The sequence below is a fragment of the Parambassis ranga genome, chromosome 6 (genome assembly GCF_900634625.1).
Source record: "Parambassis ranga chromosome 6, fParRan2.1, whole genome shotgun sequence".
NCBI lineage: Eukaryota > Metazoa > Chordata > Actinopteri > Ambassidae > Parambassis > Parambassis ranga.
The window spans coordinates 8,528,764-8,549,091 of record NC_041027.1 but is presented as its reverse complement, the minus strand read 5'-3'; the positions used below and the strand labels follow the sequence as shown (position 1 = coordinate 8,549,091).

General features: G+C 41.5%; 2 protein-coding genes and 1 long non-coding RNA gene across 5 annotated transcripts; 2 read left to right on the top strand and 1 right to left on the bottom strand.

Annotated features, from left to right (window-relative positions):
• Positions 1-2,836: 2,836 nt before the first annotated feature.
• Positions 2,837-19,938, bottom strand: LOC114437128 (uncharacterized). The gene is made up of 3 exons (XR_003670888.1): positions 19,885-19,938; positions 14,613-14,781; positions 2,837-2,941 (listed from the first exon to the last, which is right to left on the bottom strand). It is a non-coding gene; the product is annotated as an uncharacterized LOC114437128 (long non-coding RNA).
• LOC114437127 (muscarinic acetylcholine receptor M2-like) lies at positions 4,931-10,363 on the top strand. The gene is made up of 4 exons (XM_028407575.1): positions 4,931-5,026; positions 8,600-8,829; positions 9,012-9,875; positions 10,011-10,363. Exons 2-4 carry the CDS (start codon positions 8,656-8,658, stop codon positions 10,332-10,334), a joined length of 1,362 nt encoding a protein of 453 aa, XP_028263376.1. The 5' UTR covers positions 4,931-5,026; positions 8,600-8,655; the 3' UTR covers positions 10,335-10,363.
• Positions 12,354-19,253, top strand: LOC114437126 (S-adenosylhomocysteine hydrolase-like protein 1). 3 transcript variants are annotated; one of them, XM_028407572.1, is made up of 17 exons: positions 12,354-12,614; positions 14,918-15,023; positions 15,385-15,522; positions 15,617-15,717; positions 15,797-15,899; positions 15,973-16,067; positions 16,795-16,901; positions 16,977-17,093; positions 17,183-17,246; positions 17,321-17,409; positions 17,527-17,597; positions 17,676-17,770; positions 17,851-17,949; positions 18,330-18,398; positions 18,473-18,551; positions 18,628-18,748; positions 18,824-19,253. In XM_028407572.1, the coding sequence occupies exons 1-17, from the start codon at positions 12,354-12,356 to the stop codon at positions 18,828-18,830; spliced, it is 1,722 nt and encodes a 573-aa protein (XP_028263373.1). In that variant the 3' UTR covers positions 18,831-19,253. The 3 variants fall into 3 exon arrangements, with proteins under 3 accessions (XP_028263373.1, XP_028263375.1, XP_028263374.1); XM_028407573.1 differs by lacking the exon at positions 12,354-12,614 and adding an exon at positions 13,570-13,673; XM_028407574.1 differs by lacking the exons at positions 15,385-15,522; positions 15,617-15,717; positions 15,797-15,899 and having other exon boundaries at positions 12,355-12,614.
• Positions 19,939-20,328: the final 390 nt, after the last annotated feature.

The following is a 20,328-nucleotide window of genomic DNA, read 5'->3' as shown; positions in this document are numbered from 1 at the left end:
CTATTTGAGAAGTGAAACATGTGAATAAAACAGACTTGAATTGTGAAAATGGGTGTTTTAATGATGGATGCATTCTTGGGGGCAACAGTGGCGCAGTGGGATAGCAGGGTTGTCCAATAACCGGAAGGTTGGTGGTTCAATCCCAACTCCTCCCTAGTCACTGTTGTGTGTTCTTGGGCAAGACACTTCACCCTAGCCTGTGGCGCGCCTTGCTAGTCATTGTATGACACTGCTTGTGCAGCAGCCGTAACGAATTTCCCTCTGGGATTAATACAGTATCTAAAAAAAAAAAATAAAATAAAATAAAATAAAATTCTTTTTATGGGGGCTCCTGCATTTGCTCATGATAAAAAATAAGCCATTATTACTTCCACATGTGAATTAAAAGATCTATTATGTCTATAGTATCTACATATTATTAAGATAATATGACAAAACAATTTATGAAAAAATAACTTTCACAGAATGTCACTGCACATTATAAAGGGCAGAAAGTGGTTGCTCTGAGGGTGAAGCCCTGCTGTGCTGCTGTCAGGCAGGAAAGCTGATGCTCACAGCTGAGACCTACACACCCTGCAGTGGTTGAGCTTTGCCAGTGACCACATCCAGGAATTCAAATGAGCCTTGTGGAAAAGGCACCTGAAATATCTGCTGCTGAAATAAGCACACTATGAAAATGTCTTTTTCAAATGATGTGATTGATTAATAAAAGGGGCCAATTGTAGAATGACTGTGTGTAAGACCTTCATGGTGCAACAGATACATAAAAAAAAACGCCAGCACCTCTTCATGGTTCCAAGTGTGACAATCAGTTTGACCTCAAGTGAACATCACATAAATAATTATTTTCATGTGCGCACAGGATGGAAAAGGGTTGTGATGTGGTCAGAAATCATCTCCTCACTTTACATATGATTTCCTTTGCAGATGGCCCTGCATCATGCAAACTAGTGCCATCATTTTTCCAGTCCACTTTAAGTGAACATGGAAAGATTTCCTTTTGCATGTGCAGCACATTGAGTCAACAGCACAAAACCCATTTTTAATAACCATCAGTAAAAGACCAGCCAGGCACTCCAAGCCATTTGTGTTGTGTTTTTTTTCCCCCTGACCTGTGTATGGTTTGTTGCCATGACACCTCCATGTCAGTGCACACACTTCCAGCAACAGGAAATGTTTTGACTCTTTCAAGTGACAGACCTTCACGTGTGTGTTGTCTTTGAGACGACAAAGTACTGTCAGCACTGTGATGATCAGTTTGCTCCACAGAGATCAACTCCACATGGGACCTATTAAAAATCCAGTTCAAAGGAAGAAACAAGCCACTCAACAGCTGAGAAGGGAAGTCTGAGGACTTTTATGCCCAACAGGCACACTCAGCTGGCAAGAAAATCATTGGCTTGCACTACTTGTATGTTTATAATTCTTAATTCTTTTCTCGTAAAAGCCCAATAAGCATGCATTTGGTCACCATCCAATAAAACAAAACATAAAAACCACAACAACAAAAAACAACTAAACACCAGCCTGTTTCTGTTTGTTTAAATTATGTAATCCTAATCTTAAACTGTAATCTTTAATCTTAAAAAGATCAAAATGGTGACCTCTCACTGACAGCTCATAAATATGATCATAATTAAAACATAATTCAAATAAAAAAATAAAATTAAAAAAAAAAAAACGTATTCTGCCTCCACAACTGGAGCGCCTGTTCTTTGATAAAGATAAATGTCTAGCAAGAAAATTAAGGTATTTTTAAATTTAATTAATTTTAATTTTTAAATTAAAAAAATGTTAAAAGATTACAGTAAATATCTGAATTCACGATTAAATAATCACCCCAGAACTACTAATCTAGAACATTTAATATGACCGCTGACATTTTACTTCAGCACCTGCAAATCTCCCCTTTAGGCAGTGAGAATAATTAGCCAAGCATAGCTGACAAAAAACAGCATTTATTATACCTAATGAATGAATAATTGTCTTGAACAGTGCACTACACTGTAAAAGACTGTTAGAGAAGTTGCAGATTTTAGACCTCCAGGTGGCAGCAGAGTTATGAACAACCAATCAGAGGAAGACTGAGGGCAGGTGGCTGAAGAAGGGACCTTACATAGGCCTGTTAAAGATGAACGTCTCCAACATTCATTTTAAATAAGTTGAAAAGAGAATTTGAATCAAAATCTGGAGCATTCATCCTATTTATGTACTTTTTAATAATAATATCTGTGCAATTTACATTTAAACATAATCATTATTTCAAACAAAATGATGTGTGTTCAGTTTGATGGGAAAAATACCAGCTCAGACCATGCTGCTGTGGATTTTGTGTTTAAAAAAAAAGTCTCAGTGGATGTTTATATGGTCAGCGCAGACATTCGTTTTCTTAGAGTTAGGGTGTGTTTAAACAGATATTCTGCATCTTGTGTTCAGGTCTGTGACCTGAATCTAAATGTAATTCACTCGAGTCTGGAGTTAATTTATGTAGCTACAGGTAATATTAGTGCCGGTGTCTTATTTAGGTCCAGGAGGACCAACTCCCAAGTGGGCCAAGTTGAAATAAAGTCGTTCTTTAATGAATCATTGGACAAGATAATAATGTCACAATCTGCTTCAGGCTTGTAAAGACAAACAGTAAATGTCTGTGGCTGATCAGCAGTATATATTATCCAGAGTACGTGATCTTTATCTGTTATTAAAAATAAACTATTTTGTTTTTTTTTTTACATGCATCACTAAACTTTAAAAGATGGCTGTTCTGTGTGTGCGGCCCTTTCCCATTCATGCAGCTGCTGGGGCTTCAACGAGACGACCCAATTTTCCTGCAGCCTTGGGGAGTTTCTTTATATACTGAAAAGTAAAGGCTTCATTGTTTGCTGTTTTTTCATTCATCACATAAGTGGTGGAAGTTTGGGCGGTTTCTCCATCTATAAAGACACTGAGAGATAAAAAAAAATGTTTTCAGAACATTTGGAGGGTGACAGAACAGAACATGTCAGAAACAACATGAAGAAGTTCTCAAATAAATGAGGAAAATGAGTGACAGAAGGTGTTGGGGGATGTGTACAATGAGACTGTATATCTATATATGTGTGCAAAGGGGCATAGCCTTTATCACTTGTGATGTTGTGCAATGATATACGTACACCACATGCCCTAGAGCAGTATATGCATTATGGCTTCTTGGCGTCCTCCTTACAACGCCGAACACTTTCATGAATGCATACGTGCGTGGTCTGTATGGGGCTTTTGAAGGAAAGTCAGCTTGCATGTATAGCTCCACAGGAGGGACACACTGTGTTTGACACGAAAAACCAAAGATGAGCCTTTGATGAAACTGAAACCTTTAATAGGCTAATTCACATAGCTACGCAGAGGTTAATCCAGTGCCTTTCCGAGGAACCTTTTGTATGATGCTACCACAAGCAAGGCAGTCGCCAGAGGCCAGCAAGGACTAGACACAACTGTACAACCCTCATACATTATACATGCAGGGTCGCTTTAAAACCACACAAACCATTGCCCAGAGGAAGCATCATGACAAGTTCTCTGCTCATGTTTTGACATTTCACTTGGAATTATAGAACTATAAAATATGCCAAACATAAAGTCCATATGCGACCTCATTATTTCACAAGCTGCTGTGCATGCATGCAGTGAAAAATATCCTCATTTGATTATGTAAAGCTAATGCTAATTGGGTTACATGTAACTTAAAGGATAGGTTTCCAACCAATTTAAAGCATGCATGGTGTGTTACATATTTTTGGTTCATTTTTCCATACAATCACAGCAGGTGTATCTATATGTCTGGAAACATACTGTTTAAAAACGTTTTGGTGTGCAATCACCCCACTTTGTTCAGCATTGCAACTTTCCCTTACATATTCACTGGCTGTGTGTAGCTATTGGCTGTATCCAGTCAAAAGGCTTCATGTGTGACATCATGCCATTTGTAAAGTGTATTTTGGCTTCTTCCCTTCTTCTACTAGAGTGTTTTAGAAAATGGAAAACAAGGAAACAGGAAACCAAGTCACCCACCAGCCAAACACACCCAAGCGGAGACATAAAAGCAGATACTCATATTGATTTGTGTTCATGACAAATGAACAGACCACAGGAAGCTCGTGGGCCACTGATGCTTCAGTGCAATTTTCCAACTGTGAACCCATCAGAAAAAACGCAGTGAAGCAACACTTGTGCGATGTTACACACAGTGATTAGACAAAGTCTGAAACAAGGAACTACACACGTCCACAGTTTACATTATAACTAACAGCTAAGTGCTGGTTATGTATTAATAGCGCTTTCAGTCTGGACCAGAACAAACAAGCACAGTAAAACAGCTGATACATTTTGTTCAACAGACCATGTCTGCCACATCCCTGATGTTGGCTTGTTTGATGGCACACTCCTTGTTTAATTTGCAATATTGTTTTGAGGAGGGGGACCATTATTCTCAGTGGTAATTCCATCAAAGTAAGGTCATCCACCAACTGGGGCAGACTGCGTCACCGGGTTTTGGTTAAAAGGTCAAAACAACAGAGTCTTAAAAGGTTAACGTCCTGCAGCAACAGAATAACAGTGCAACCCTTTCCCTTTGTCCTCTTTCTTTGGTGCTTTACCATTTCATTACATGCCACAGCCATTCATATTTCTCTGCATCTGATTGCTTGTAGCTTTGTAATGAACGTGGTGTGTTTTTGCTCTCCATGGTCCTGAAAACAAACATCTCTCTCTCGCCCTGTCTCTCTCTCTCTTTCTGTCCCTGTCTGTCTCCATGTTTATTCAAACTTGCGACCCTAGCTTAAGGGATTCTACACAACAGTCACTAATAGCCCCCTTACCCCTCCCTACGCTGTCTGTCAGTCTAACACACACACACACACAATGGTCCTTGTCAGAGGAGGAGCAACATCACTGTCGGGTTCCTTTCTGCTTCTCTCTCTCTGCTCCAGTGTGTCAGCAGAGGTGAGAGGAACATGGACAACACTCAGACAGCTCGTCACCCCCTGCAGACGAGGTAAGATAACCTCTCTTTTTGGGTTCCTGCTGCTGCAGGTAAGAACTCTTTATTAGAAAGTTAGAAGAATGATGAGAAATGTACCCAAACTTATGGAAGTAGGAAAGAAGGAATATCTGGAAGTTGATATTGAATATTGTTTTTTTGTGTGTGTGTCTCTACATTGATTTTAACAGCCAGCTTTCATTCTACTCATTCAAAGCTACAGAGCATGAAAACAACACTCAAAACATTTACAGGATTCTAAAGTAATACATCAATCTATTGATTGTAATTTTACCCTCTGCGGGCTGTTTCAATTTGCTATAAAAGGTTCAGACAATCTTCACATAAAACTGGGTTTTAATGTTCTGCTAAGGCTGGCCCTTTAATGTTTTCTTTGCTTTTTGTCCTGAGCTGAAAGGCCATCAGCATCAGCTCCTGTCTCTGGATTCCCTGGTCTCCCTGCTCACCAGGAATCTCCCTCCTGCTCTAAATAATATTTGAGTTTAAGAGGGAAATTTTAAATGTTCAGCTCCTCCCTGAAAAATGACAGAATACCGTACAATAATGCTTGTTAACTTTCCTGCCCTTGTTTGTGTGGCACTATTGTCCTCTTTACTCCATTGCCTCCTCTGTACCGTGTACGTGGTGACGGACAGTCACTGGTTTTCTCTTCCTTTCATTACACACCACCGTGTGAGGCCAAAACTCAGGTTGATGTGAAATTTCCCACTCTCCACATTCAGGACACACTTCTCTGAAATTACCGCAAAACACTGTAACAACAGTAGGAGCAGAAACACAGCCTTGAAAAACAGTTTGTACATGCTGACTGAGCTGAAGTCCCATCTGTTCAAACATCCTAAATGCTGGCACACATTTACAGTGACAGGCAATAAAGCACATTTATGAGACTAAAATATGTCAAATGAAAACTCCGCACTTTGATCCCTAGTTGTTAAATCCTCCTTTGGATGAAACTCCCTGCTCTTTCTGCAGAGTCTTCTCTCCACAAACAAGCCTGTGGTTTCACCTTTGTCCTATCCCAGTAACTCTGAAAGCTGACTGATAAGTTGTTCATGAAATCAAAGACAATACAGACTTTTTAACGCCGGGCCCCCCCACCCAGATAAGAGCAACTAGAAGCATATTACCGGCACAGCTGTTGCAGGCAGCATCTGCTGGATCTAATTACTATGTTTCTGTGCCTGTCAAAGGAATACTGTTTGCCTCCATGACTCTCTCCAGTAGCCCTGCATACCAATTAGGGAGGTCCAGTAATGTAGGTCTTATTAGAGAAGAAGTGAGGACAGGCTTATGAGTTGGCATCGATCTCCTGCTCTGTTCACAACCAGCTGTACATCACCTTCACGTGAGCTGACTGGACAGCTTGTTAGCATAATGTGGTGCAATTAGTTGACTTTAATGTTAACATTACTGTCAGTAAAAACTCACAAAATAGTGACACCAAAGTGCACATTCATGCTCTTATCACATATTACACACACACATATTACTACTCCTGTATAATTACAGGAGTAAATTAACCTGTCATTAAATTATTGTACAATTATTCACTTGACATATTAAATGAGTATAGAATTGCACTCCTCTAACAAGCAGTGTATCTTACTTTGAATATTAACATTATTTTATTAATACAGAGCTTAGTCGCAATTCTTGAAGTCTTTGAAAATGTCAACATTTAACCACTAAGCTAATGCTAGCTGCTGCTTGTGTTACAGAATCATGCAACAATCCAAACATGTTTGCACCTTCTTCAGCTGCCATTCCCAACTGCTTGAAAGTTGGTTGGGGGTCCAATCCATGATAGCAACAGATTTTTTTTTTAACCATAGCAAATACACCATCTAAGTATTTCCTCAAGTTGAATGCTTGTGTGTCATTGATCATAAAAACCTAGTTAACACATACTAAATTGATCCCAGTTGCAACAATGAACCAAGGTCCTATATTAGTCCATTTGGCATAAATAATACATATGTACTTTTTACAGTAAAAGAGAGCTTTCTTCCTCTGTCAACACTCAGAACACACAGATCACCTTACTGACTTTATTGATTCTCTAGAGCCTGTTATTAACCATTACTGATGGATGCCTTACTGTGACCCTAACCAAAGATCAATTAACCAATGTCAATAATGAAATACCTTTCAGGGATGTAATTTTGTCCCTTTAATGTAAGTGTGTGAACAGATTGTGAGGAGTAGTTCAGACACACACACACACACACTAACTATAACTTCGGCCTGATTCCCACAGCAGAACAAATCCTACCTTTGCACTGACAAGACTTTGGCGTCTGCCAACCTAAGAATTACAGCTGCTCACACAGAAGATAGACGCACACACACACACACACACACACTGGCCCTTTCTCATCTATGACAGAAAAGACCCAGAATGGGTCTTTGATGAGTAAGTGATAGAGTTAGAGATGCTGTAATGAAGTTTCATCTGGCTGTAAGAGCAGGAAGGAAACATCTCTCAGGTACAGTATGATGTTATCATGTGGCCTAATGGAGTCACTTACAGGGTTGGAGCAGCATGCAACAACCCTTATGGTCTCAACTAAGTGTCTTTATATTGATTTCCTGATCAGAATACATCAGTTAATCACATTGTTAGTCTGTGAGTATTCCTGATGTTCCTTGTTTCTACCTGTAATGATTTACAGTATGCAGGTACATAATTGTGCTGCTTTGAACACACAGCTCACAACAATAGACAGCAATCTCCACAAGCATATTACACGTTGTTTAGTAGCTGCTTTTCTTACAACACAATGTTGAGTGTGAGTGGCACCAGTGGAAATGTGTTATGTTGGCACCCCTTCATAACATAATTATATATAATATTATTAAATATAATATAATTAAAGAACTAGCTGCTTTAGTGGCAGAGAAAACTCTACCTTCTTCCCACTTTTCCCCTCAATGCAGACATTATTCTTCTTTAGCCTCAGAGAATCTGTCCTGTCTTAACATTAAAATGAGCGCTTCTACTGAGGGATGTTTTTGTCTGTCTCAAACAAACTACACATGGAAACATTAGTGCACACTTGCACACATATACAATATCATTTCCTGAAAGAAAATTCAATTTTTAAACCAGGCTGCAATCGTTCCACATCCAGGAGCAGAAAAATGACGCCTGCAGGATCAAGATAACACTTTGACATTTTTGAATGGCTCTTATGCGCGGATTAGATACTCTCAAAGGGCATTTTGTGACCATCAAGGCTGAATGGAAATTTTAATTTGTTGGTGGCCTTGTTACAGTGTCTCATTCAAGCTGTCAGGTCAGATCAGGTCTGGTCAGGTTTTCGGGTCACTTAAGATCACGCTGTAAAAAAAGTGTTGTATATGTTAATATGAACCGTTTTTAATGTGTTGCTCCTTACAGCTGTATGTGGGATGCTGCTGTATGTTTGTAAACACAGCTGCTGGGGCCTCCATTCTCTCACCTGTCTAATTTTCACAGCAGGGCTGAGCTGTCACCTGCCAGTTTTTTACTTGCTTAAAGTTGAGAAATAATCACCCTAAAGATTCTTTCATAATCCTTGTCAGGTGCTGTGCAGGTTTGACTCCAGTTTAAAGCCTCTGTGAGACAGATATCAGACAAGATGGAGACTATGAATTTATCCCGCATCACTGCCAACATCAGCAGCGACAACAACCCCAGCCTCATCTCTGGCAGCCCATACACCGCCGTGGAGATTGTGCTCATCATCCTGGTGGCTGGATCTCTGAGTCTGATCACTGTCGTTGGAAACATCCTGGTCATGCTCTCTATAAAGGTTTGGGCTTTCCTGTTTTGATCGTTCATGATTAACGAGTGTGGTTCATGCATCCACTTCTGGATACACAGACTAAGAGATATGAAGCAGAGCAGTAATCTAATAGGCATGAGAAAACACACATCACTTTGCACAAAAAAAGATTAGCATCTGACATCCTGCTCCATGTTGTTCTTCCAAAGGTAAACAGGAACCTGCAGACAGTCAACAACTACTTCCTCTTCAGCCTGGCCTGTGCAGACCTCATTATTGGCATCTGCTCGATGAACCTCTACACCGTCTACATTGTGATTGGCTACTGGCCCTTGGGTGCAGTGGTGTGTGACCTGTGGTTGGCTGTTGATTATGTTGTCAGCAATGCCTCAGTCATGAACCTGCTCATCATTAGCTTTGACCGCTACTTCTGTGTCACCAAACCGCTCAGCTACCCAGTGCGCCGCAGCACCAAAATGGCTGGCCTAATGATTGCAGCAGCCTGGGTCTTATCCTTCATTCTGTGGGCCCCTGCTATTCTGTTCTGGCAGTTTATCGTTGGCGGGAGGACTGTTCCGAAAGATCAGTGCTACATCCAGTTCTTCTCCAACCCAGTGGTGACCTTTGGGACAGCCATAGCAGCTTTTTACCTTCCAGTGGCTATCATGATCTACCTGTACTGGCGCATCTCAAAGGCCAGCCGCAGCCGCATGAGGAGAGACAGCAGGAAGACCTCAGGAACCAGTCTGGGAGAAGTTCCCTCTCACAGCCAGGAGGAAGCATGCGAGAGCAACTGCACCACAACAAAGAAAGCTCAGGAGGAGGCTGGAAACGACAAGGAAAAGGAAATGTTGCAGCAGCAGCAGCAGCAGCAGAATGGCAGTGGCCCCTGCAAGCAAGAAAACAGCAACCAGGTGGACTCAGAGAGCACCCACCCTTCAACGTCTAAGGACAGTGCCGCTCCGGCTTCATCACAAAAAGATTCAAATGGTGCAAAAAATCAAACACAACCACCTTCCACTGAGAACTCAGAGGTTGACAGACAGAGTCTGGCAGCCAGGACACTGTTTAAGGTGAGAATAGATTAGGTCAATGGAACAGGTTGTACAGACATTCATGCTCTCAAGTGATAATGTTATTTGTGGCCTACATTAGAACGTTTGTTTCTCACCACAGTCGCCTTTAACATTTCTTCCTCTTTTTGTCAGGTAACAAAGCGTGCTGTGAGTGAGAGTGCTGTGGCAAAGTGGAGGAGGAAGGGCATTTCTTCCAGAGAGAAAAAGGTGACTCGCACCATCATGGCCATCCTAGTGGCTTTTGTTGTCACATGGACACCATACAACGTGATGGTGCTGATCACCACCTTCTGCTCCATCTGCATCCCCAACTCTCTGTGGACCATTGGCTACTGGCTGTGTTACATCAACAGCACCATCAATCCAGCCTGCTACGCCCTCTGCAATGTCACATTTAAGAACACCTTCAAGCACCTGCTTCTGTGCCAGTACAAAAACATACGCACAGCACGATGAGGACAAACCCTCACTCCTTTTTTTTTTGATGGATTGGAAATGATGTGATGTGAATATTGGAAATATATTGTTGGAAATAGACTAGGTATATTCTGCACTTTTCCCAATACTTCCTCTGAAAATAAAACTTTCAATTTGTATACCACAAACTTCAATGAAAGACATGCACTGTGTTATAATTTACTAACTCTTTATTGTAAAAAAAAAAAAAACCGTTGAACTGCGTGTTACTGTGTTTTACTTTGATAGGATGTCTTCCTCCATCCTCTCTCCCTCTGACTCGTGATGTGTTGTTTAAAGCTGTGGTTAATGTGATGGTTGTGTGCCCAGAACAGTGACTTTTAACATAAAATCTAGAATCAGATGGAGTTAATGTATTATGGAAAAGGACAGTTTATTGTTAAAGAATTAGGCCTGACAGTGAGCCATAAAACAGGACAAATCAGCCACACTGACAAACCTGTCTGAATGAAATCCTGTCTTCAAATGTAATAAAGGGGAGAGGAGAATTAGTAGCTGTAAATGTGTGAGAGTGAGTGAGTGACTGAAAACGCATGTTTCCTCTCATGTTACACTGATGTATTGATGTGACACTAATGGCATCTGTAATCAATGTTGTTGTAAACTGAGTCCAAATGTGACATTGGTCCATATCATTTCTTTTTCTTAATGTTTTCTCTCAATAAAATTTTAATGACAGAATATGTAGCTTGGTGTAAATGTTTTATTGTGAAAGCCAGCATTATAATGCCCTCACAATGTTTTTATTTATACCTAACAAACAACATTTGGTCAAGAGAACAGACAACCCAGCTATCTGTGCAACACTAGAGGGCTAATGTCACTTTAGCTGTCTCACAGATGCAGTGTGAGTAGGTTTTACAAAATGTTGTGGTTTGGAATTAAACAAACATTTCATAATATTAAATACATTTAACTAAACTTGGGTAACATCTCTTCCTGGTTCCTCTGGGCTTACATGGCCACTAGATCACCGTACAGACACTTTATCCCGTCTCTAAATTTAACATCTGTGTCTTAAATTCCTGCTCCAAATAGTAATGATCAGAGCACGCGAGGTCAGATCTACCTCGCCATGGTCTTGACACTTTGGAGAGAAAACGTTTGAAGGTGTGAGCACTTCTGCTGTGGAACTGTGATGCCTTCTAGTGGTTAATAACGCCTGTGATTGATCCTCCTGCAGATGGAGACTGAATGCTGGAAAACCTGGAAACTTTAACTCTGTGCTGTTCCTGGTTTCTTAAACATTTTTGATGTGTATGTGACATAAAGAAAATTTCTTCTGTGTGCTGTGACCTTTACACTGATGCTTTTTAACCTTAAAGAACACACACAGCAGTGAGGTGTCCATTGAAACACACATGGATAATTCAGTTTAAAATGTAAAGTATTTATTGGTGCATTCTCAGACCAATAAATGATGATAAATCAGTCATTATTTTTGGCTCTCCTTTTTGTCTGAAGAGGTGGAGGAGGTGGCAGTTAGACTGAGACTGTGGAGGTGGGGGTGGTGGCGGTTGGTCACTGTGGGGCCTCTGTTGATGCTGGTGGGGTTTTTAATGTAAACACGTCATCATGCTTGTTTGTGTTGCACTTGTCTCTGTGTCCTTTAGAGATTTCAGTCAGTGTTTTCAAAGATAACACAAAAACATGAAGTGGCTCCACAAGTCTCTCTGCCCAACACCTTGAATGGAAGTCCTTCTTAGTATGAGGGCTCATAGACTGGCATCTACCTACTGGGTTTTTATAGACACGCGGTGCAGTTCTACATTTCTGGGTTACATGTGTCGAGAAGGAATGCTCACAACAGTATTGACTGTGTACGCACTGCAATTAGCATCACGGCTTCACCTTTAGTCAAAGTAACCTAAGAACCGCTGCTGTTTAGAGTAAACACACACCTTGCAGGAAGAAATGTCAGCTGTGTGTGGGTAGGGGATGTCTGGCTCACACCTGAGAAGGAATCAATGTCACTTCATTATGCCTGCCAGAGAGGACATGGCAGAGAAAGCTAACCAGAAAAGAGGCCCCTGGGAGGACTTGTTTCTACCTGACGAATATCCTGACCCTCACATGGAGAATGAAGGCCAGCTGAATGAAGACACAGAGGGAGAGAAAGACCTGGCAAGTTGCAGCCCAAATCTGCTGCAGATGTTAAAGGCAGCAGAGACCAGGTGGACTCCTCAGAGTCGGGACAAGGCAGAGGCATCTGAGGCGGGGGCGGGAAAGCTGGTTACTGAAGCTCTGAAGACTGACATGGTGAGCTGCTGCACTTTCTGACCAGGCCAGTCTCAACAATGTCGATATATATGTGTTCCACAGGAAGCGTGAATCTGCATTTATTTATTCTGTTAATGATTTTAGTTGCAATGTGCCTCCACAAATGTTTGACCAGCGCACTGGCTTGTCCCTCTCGTGTCAGGTGTGTTTAACAGCCTGTTAAGGTGTTAGTGTCAGGGGAACTGCTCTGTAGCAAAATGTGGTATAGCCTTTTAGAAAGCGGCACAAGGAGCTCATCACACTGCAGCCTACATTTTAATAAAATCCTAAATATTTACATTACTGCCATCTTCTGGAGTCTGACAACCCCTACAGGGATTAATAATCGTACAGTTCCTTCTCTCTTTATTTCACACTCCAAACTTCACAGAAGTTGATATTTTTTGGCCTGAATGCCTACCAACAAGTCTACAGTCATTAGAACAGCATCATTAGCAGCAGTTCACTGACACGTTCTTTCACTGCTGTCACCATCGATCAATAAGAATCAAGCATTAAAGAGAGACTGAACCTGCTGACTCTTTAGTGTGACAAAGAGTGTGTATGTGAATAATAACAGCAGATACCTGTTGTATGACAACATGTGAGTCAGGAGGCTTCTCACTAACACAGTCTGTCACGTATAAATTATAAATTCACATGTGCACATCTTCCTGCTTTTTATTTAAAGGATAGCCTGAGAGCAGACTGCACTTTGTACGAACATAACCATATTCCTCTGTGGCTTCAATTAACACTTGACCAAGCTTCTCTCTTCTCTTTCTTTACATTCAAGGTGACCCCTTTTCAAATTTTCCCATCATGCCCAGCTGTATAAGCTACACAAAGACTCTATTATTCATTTCCACTTTTCTGCTGTCACCTGCTGGGGCGGGGGGGTGTGGTGTGACATGTTGTAATCAGCATCAGCTTACAGCTCTGGGGGGTTGTTGAGTGTCACTGCGGGAGCGACTGTGTGCCAGCATGAAGAAGGTGTACAGTCTAGTGAACATAACTAAAGCTAAGGATCAGGAGGCTGTGCAGTCCATCTGTATCAAGGTATCATTTATAATCTTTAATGGAAAAGTTTTCTAAAGTCTGAATTTAGAAAGCAATGAGCTGTTTGAGTTTGAATACTAAACCTGGGAATGTTTTTTTACTTCATTCATTTAAGTGCAAATGTATGAGTAATTGTAACCTTTTTTTCCCCTCTGGCAATTCAGCTCACAAAAGGTTTCTCAAAAAAAGCCCAATGACCACTTTAATTAAGTCAATTATCAGAGCTAATAGTGTCCTATTCAGAGCTGCTTGAATTCAAACTATTTTCTGATCTCTCTTAGGGAACATTAAGTTAACTTTCACAGTGCTCCAAGTCTCTGCTTAATGTCTTCTTGTGTTAAACATTAAGCAGCTGCTTGAGTGAGTGCCAGCTGCTTTTCAAAAGACTGTATTCAAGTGATCTTTGCTTCAAACAATTATCTTTGAGCCGTACTCCTTTGAACATGCAGCAATGCATCAAAAATATTCCTTTATTTAAACTACAGGTGAGTGAGTCTATTTTTTTAGCACCTACAGACTTAAACAGGTCAAACAAAGCACTGACTGTGAAGCATGCTAGGCTGGTATAACATAGATAATTTATTAAGAATGTGTGTTGCACAGTAACATGTTGCTGGTAGCATGGAGTTTGCAGCTTAGAATCAGTTTTTCACTAAAGGTTACACCACACATACTCTTTAATGTATTTCAAATGCTTCAGGTTGCTTAGAGTTGATTTCCTGCTTTTGTCGTGTGAAGGGAACTAGCAATGTAAGAATTACCCTGCTTAGTGTAATCGTTGCTGTGTATATGAGTAAAAACTCCCCAAATCTTAGCATTATTCTTGCATATAACACTATTGGGTGTGTCTGTGCTGTGGGTGTGTACAATGTGTCTGCACACGTGGGTAAAAAAAAAAAGAAAGAAAGAAAAGCAAAAAAACAAAAAGCAAAATCCCACCTTATAAAAGCTGGAGATTGCAGCAGAAGGCAGTAAGTCCTTAGTAAGCCTGAACCAGAGGCAGTGTCATATCAAGCAGCCAGGGGGAGCTGACATGGCTGAGTGGGATTCCTGTGACAGCAGCCCAGCCTTTGAACAGCCACACTGGATGGTGAGATGGCAGCAGATACTGCAATAAGAGAGAGAGGAGACTGTGGTGTTTATATGGAAATGTATCTGGTTCCGTAATGGCAGGTCACTTTATGACTCTGAGGTGACTGATTTGACTGTGTCTGTTTTTTTTTTGTTTTTCTTTTGTTGCACAGCAAATACGGTTGACTGAGGAGAAGCAAGAATTCAACAAGCGTCCCACCAAGACAGGTCGCCGCTCTCTGTCTCGATCCATCTCACAGTCTTCTACAGACAGCTCAGGTATGGAAACATGAGTACATGCAAGCTGTTAAGTCTGATCACATGTTGATATATAAACTGGGCTATTTTATGATCCCAAAAGCGTGAACTGCAGGCCTTAAGGATTAGCTAAACCGTAATTAAAAGGAAAAGCCCCCTGAAGAATCAGGCCTCTTAAATGTGGACCTAATCGGCTTGGTGAGCCTTTCCCAAACATGTCAATTACTGGCTGTGTTTATACAGAGTTCAAAGGCTGAGAGGAATCTGAAGTCTGACTTTGTCAAAAAGTACAGCTTCAGCTGGAAAAGCCTGAACCAAATCATGCTTTCCAACACGCCTGATCATACATACTGTAAACAGTGTTTGAATTTCTGCATCGCAGCGTGCAGCGAAAGCTCCGAGGATGAGTCCTCTCCCAGGGAGAAGGTTCAGAAGACCTCCAGAGGCCTGTCTGACTTCTGCATCAAAAACATTAAACAGGCTGAGTTTGGACGCAGAGAAATAGAGATTGCACAGCAAGGTACATTGAACACAGCCAGATCTAACGAGAGAAGTAAAACCTCATAGAAAGTGTGATAAACACATGTTCCTGTGTCGTGGTGCTCGCTGTGTAGACATGCCAGCACTGATGCTCCTGAGGAAAAGAACAGGTGGAGAGAAACCGCTGACTGGAGCTAAAGTGGTGGGCTGCACACACATCACAGCTCAAACAGCGGTCAGTCCAACAATACACACACAGTCAGATCCTGTTCGGCTTGTCCTTCAATAAAGAAGACGTTTCTGGGCTCTTACAGGTGTTGATTGAGACTCTGTCTGCGTTGGGGGCTCAGTGTCGCTGGGCAGCCTGTAACATCTTCTCCACTCAGAATGCTGTGGCTGCGGCTCTGGTTGAAGGAGGTACACTTGTGCAGGAGCACCTCTGCCTGATTGTCAGGTTTTGTTCTCACTCTGTTTCACATCTGGTCCTCAGGAATCTCTATCTATGCATGGAGAGGAGAGTCAGAGGACGACTTCTGGTGGTGTATCGACAAATGTGTCTGTGCGGATGCCTGGCAGCCCAACATGGTATGCTGATCAAGGACAATTTAAAATATAGGCTATACAGTTGAGGGTTCTTGACTCCTCTTCCTGTGAGTTGTGGGTATGTTGACCTGATCCTTATGCATGAATTGGTTGATTTTGTGTTTATTTAGAACATTTTTGCAGTCTAGGCAAGACCTAACTTGAAAACAAAATCAAACTTCTCCAAGACACCATTCAGGCACAACATTTAAACCTCTGTGTTTCAAGTAGAATAAAAGGATCTGAGCTATTTTGTCAAGAGCTAAACTGTGCAAGTTTTATGGTGCTCTATATAGCAGAGAAAACGGTGACAGTGGCGTAAGCGGGTCTGTGCTGTGGATGTCCACACTGCTCGATGTATAGTGAGCTGCAGAGTGACAGACCTCTTCTGAATGAGTGAAAAACATCTGCAGTGTGTGTGTGTGTGTGTGTGTGTGAGCTTCAGAGCTGCACCATGCAGCAATGGAAGAAGGCAGAACAGGGTTTCTTTTAAACATCATGGAATGCCAAGTGTGTTTTGTTTAGATGAGGAGGACGGTGAATGACAGCAACTGGAGGCAGTAAAACCTGAACAATGTTGTTTTACATTTTATCACATACTGCTGGGACATTGTAGCAGACCGCTCGACACATTCCTGTATAGGATTAGATTTGTTTTGTGTCTGAGGGGTGCATGTATTTTGTTATTTTGGGGTGAACTGTGCCTTTACAGTCATTTTGTTCTTGTCAGATTCTGGATGATGGTGGCGACCTGACTCACTGGATCTATAAGAAGTATCCAAGCCTCTTCAAAAGGATCAAGGGGATTGTAGAGGAAAGTGTTACAGGCGTCTATCGGTTAGTTTCCCCCGAAGGTTCAAAGGTGTTACTTCAAGCCATTGCCCTGCTCACATGTATGTGTCTGTGTTTCAGGCTATACCAGCTGTCAAAGGCGGGCAGACTGTGCGGTCCTGCAATGAATGTTAATGATTCTGTGACCAAGCAGAAATTTGACAACCTTTACTGCTGCAAGGAGTCCATACTGGATGGGTAAAGACTTGTGTTGTGACTGCCAGACTATAGCTGCCTGCTATATTGTACAGCAGGCAGCTAAAATCTGGGTTACTGTCTTATTCCAGGTTGAAGAGAACCACTGATGTCATGTTTGGAGGAAAGCAGGTGGTGGTGTGTGGATACGGGGAGGTCAGTGTTATAGTTATTTAAAAATCCTTACACTATAAGCATGTTTCCCGACATGCCTTTTTCCTCCTTCATAGGTCGGCAAAGGTTGCTGCGCTGCCCTGAAAGCATTGGGTGCCATCGTATATGTCACTGAAGTGGATCCCATTTGTGCCCTTCAGGCCTGGTATGAATAGAAGAAGCTTTTAACAGCAGACATGTGATGTGTGTTCGCTTCTCCCGCAGCCACAATTCCTCAAGAAAACTTGTCTGACCCTGTCTTCTTGTCTCCTGCTCCTCTCAGCATGGACGGCTTCAGAGTGGTTAAACTGAGTGAAATGGTCCAACAGGTAGACATGGTCATCACCTGCACAGGTAACTGCAGACCTGTTTTATTTGATCCGGCTTATTTCACAATACAACTGTTTAAATTAATCAGGTTTTGTTTTGTAGGTAATAAGAATGTGGTAGGGAGAGAACATCTGAACAGAATGAAAAATGGCTGCATAGTCTGCAACATGGGACACTCCAACACTGAGATAGATCTGGTAAAGACTCAAACGTGTGTGTGTGTGTGTTTATTGGCCTCTATATGTGTGAACTTTGGTGTTCAATATCAATTCCTCAGACGAGTCTCCGGACTGCAGAGCTGAGGTGGGAGCGTGTGAGGCCTCAGGTGGACCACGTCATCTGGCCTGATGGCAAGAGAGTCATCCTGCTGGCAGAGGTGATGAGACTCTCATTATCACTGTTATCACAAGAGCAGAGCCTAGGTGCTGCTGTTAGCCTGTCATGCCGTGATTTGATCAAGTCATCTGGGCTGAGCTGGATGAGGACAAAGGAGCCAGAGACTGAGAAAGTAACGCCCCTCCTCTAAAAGTCAAGACTAGATTCTCACGTGCACAGTAGCAGTGTGAAAGCAGCTGATCCAAAGTGAAAAATGAGGTGCTATGTGAGCTGAGCTGAGCAGCAAGAAGAGTCTTGTCTGAGGATAGTTTCCATCAGGTGTGCATGAGGAGACACATGTACATGAGCATTTGTAATGAGCTGCTTTCCTGAAGTCTTGAGGTTTATTTTAGTTCATTAGAGTCTAAACTTCTCTGACAGGGCCGTCTCCTGAACCTGAGCTGCTCCACTGTGCCCTCATTCGTTCTCTCCATCACAGCTACAACTCAGGTAAGATAATTACCTTATTTACCTCAGGGGGTTATTATATACCTTTGAAGTTATCTCACACTGTTGTGTGTCAGGCCTTGGCTCTCATAGAGCTCTACAACGCTCCAGATGGACGATACAAACAGGATGTCTACCTGCTGCCAAAAAAGATGGGCAAGTCCTCTGCTTATATGCCCTTATGTAACCCTTACTCATCGATACAGTCAAACAGCTATGTTTATATTCTCAGATGAGTATGTGGCCAGTCTTCACCTGCCAGCGTTTGACGCTCACCTCACAGAGCTGACTGATGATCAAGCCAAGTATCTGGGCATCAGTAAACACGGACCTTTCAAACCCAACTATTACAGGTCAGCACAAACTTTTCCTCACAAACAGCTCACTCACATTTCAATACTTAAAAAAGAATTCTTTCTTTAAAATAGGTATTAAGCACGTCCCACAGATGAAGCACTGACGCCCTCTACAGTCTGAAGCTCACCAAGCAGTGAGGAGTGCAGTAGAGCAGGACAACAATCTTTCCTTTTCTTCACTGCTTTCTGTTTGTATTTGTGTTTTTATCTGGTTTTTTATCTGACAATGAAGAAAGAAGGAAAACACAGTAGTATTAGTGAATATGAGGGGCAATAAGGATACCGACCAATGTATCTATATACTGTTACTGCCCATCAACTTTATGTTGACATTTCAAATGATCAATTCAGGTGAATTATTATAGATTATGAATTAGGAAGGCAAATGTCTGATGTTCAAAAATCCCAAATTTTATTAAAAATAGACTTAAATTAAACATAACTGTGACAGGTTACACATTGGTTTGATACAAACTTATGCATAATGTCATACATTGTTAAGTCAGCGCCAAGTTAATAAAAAATATCAATGATGCTACTGGGAGTATCTACGTTATGTTCTAGAAGACAACAGTAGTTAGTGGAGATAGGATGATGAAAAAAACTTTTTGTCTCATAGCTTGAGTTTGATAAAAACAGGGAGATGTTTCCCTTCTTCACTCACATTTTCTCAGAACTGGGATGATTAACACGTGTTTTTGTTTAGGTTTATCCATAGTTTCATACACTCAGTTGCTCAGCAGCTCTTACGCCCTCTAGTGGTAAATAATAAGCCGTCTGTCTTATTATTTACCACTAGAGGGCGTAAGAGTTCTGTTGTGTATGGGTGATACCGAGCATTGAACCATTTGAGTGCTGGCATTAAATTTTTCATCTTATGGAGACATTGATCTGTGTGAAAACCTATCATCAGGAAATAAAACCTAATCATTTAAAACAAAGAACTTGGGTTAACGACAGGTTTAAGCAAGGAGTCACAATCATAAGTTCTTCCAGGAAGCAAATGTAAGTCAACATAAAGTCCTCTGAAGAAGAAGAAACAAGTGTGTACCTTACCTAACTCCCAACACATCGATCTTGGATTAATCTAACTTGAGCAATGCTGAATTTGACATTGGCGGCTTTTTACTTACCACTCTAGAAGAATCATCTTTCACTCCTGTTTTGCTGCTTCTTCTTCTTCTCCCTGTGTTGAACTGACACTACTCTGACTCACTGTCGCCACCCTGTTGTGGAGAGTGGTATTACATGGAGGCATGGTCGAGGGCTGGTTACCATGAAAACTGCAACAAAGTACATAGGTGTCTTTGCTGATATTACTCACATGCTGTGGGTACTTAAAATTGTTCCTACATTTATGCTTATTTATCTCCATTTATATTTGCCCTATAGGACCAACACAATATCGAATTATACCATTCTTTAATTAAATAAAATGTGGAAAGTAATTCATATTGTTTTCATCCCAGCTGACATAAATCCTCTGACAGGTCATCATGGTGCTTTACATGCAGAATTAGTTTGGGTTCCTGCTAGACACTACGTAATTAGCTCTGTTCCAAGAAAATCCAGCTGGT

What these genes read in the sequence shown, in the direction of transcription:
- LOC114437126 (XM_028407572.1), top strand. Translation starts at nt 12,354, where the DNA reads ATGGCAGAGAAAGCTAACCAGAAAAGAGGCCCCTGGGAGGACTTGTTT. An exon ending in ACATCACAGCTCAAACAGCG is followed by an intron (nt 15,718 to 15,796) that starts GTCAGTCCAACA and finishes GGGCTCTTACAG; the next exon opens with GTGTTGATTGAGACTCTGTC. An exon ending in CCATCACAGCTACAACTCAG is followed by an intron (nt 18,399 to 18,472) that starts GTAAGATAATTA and finishes GTTGTGTGTCAG; the next exon opens with GCCTTGGCTCTCATAGAGCT.
- LOC114437127 (XM_028407575.1), top strand. Translation starts at nt 8,656, where the DNA reads ATGGAGACTATGAATTTATCCCGCATCACTGCCAACATCAGCAGCGAC. An exon ending in TGGTCATGCTCTCTATAAAG is followed by an intron (nt 8,830 to 9,011) that starts GTTTGGGCTTTC and finishes GTTCTTCCAAAG; the next exon opens with GTAAACAGGAACCTGCAGAC. An exon ending in CAGCCAGGACACTGTTTAAG is followed by an intron (nt 9,876 to 10,010) that starts GTGAGAATAGAT and finishes TCTTTTTGTCAG; the next exon opens with GTAACAAAGCGTGCTGTGAG.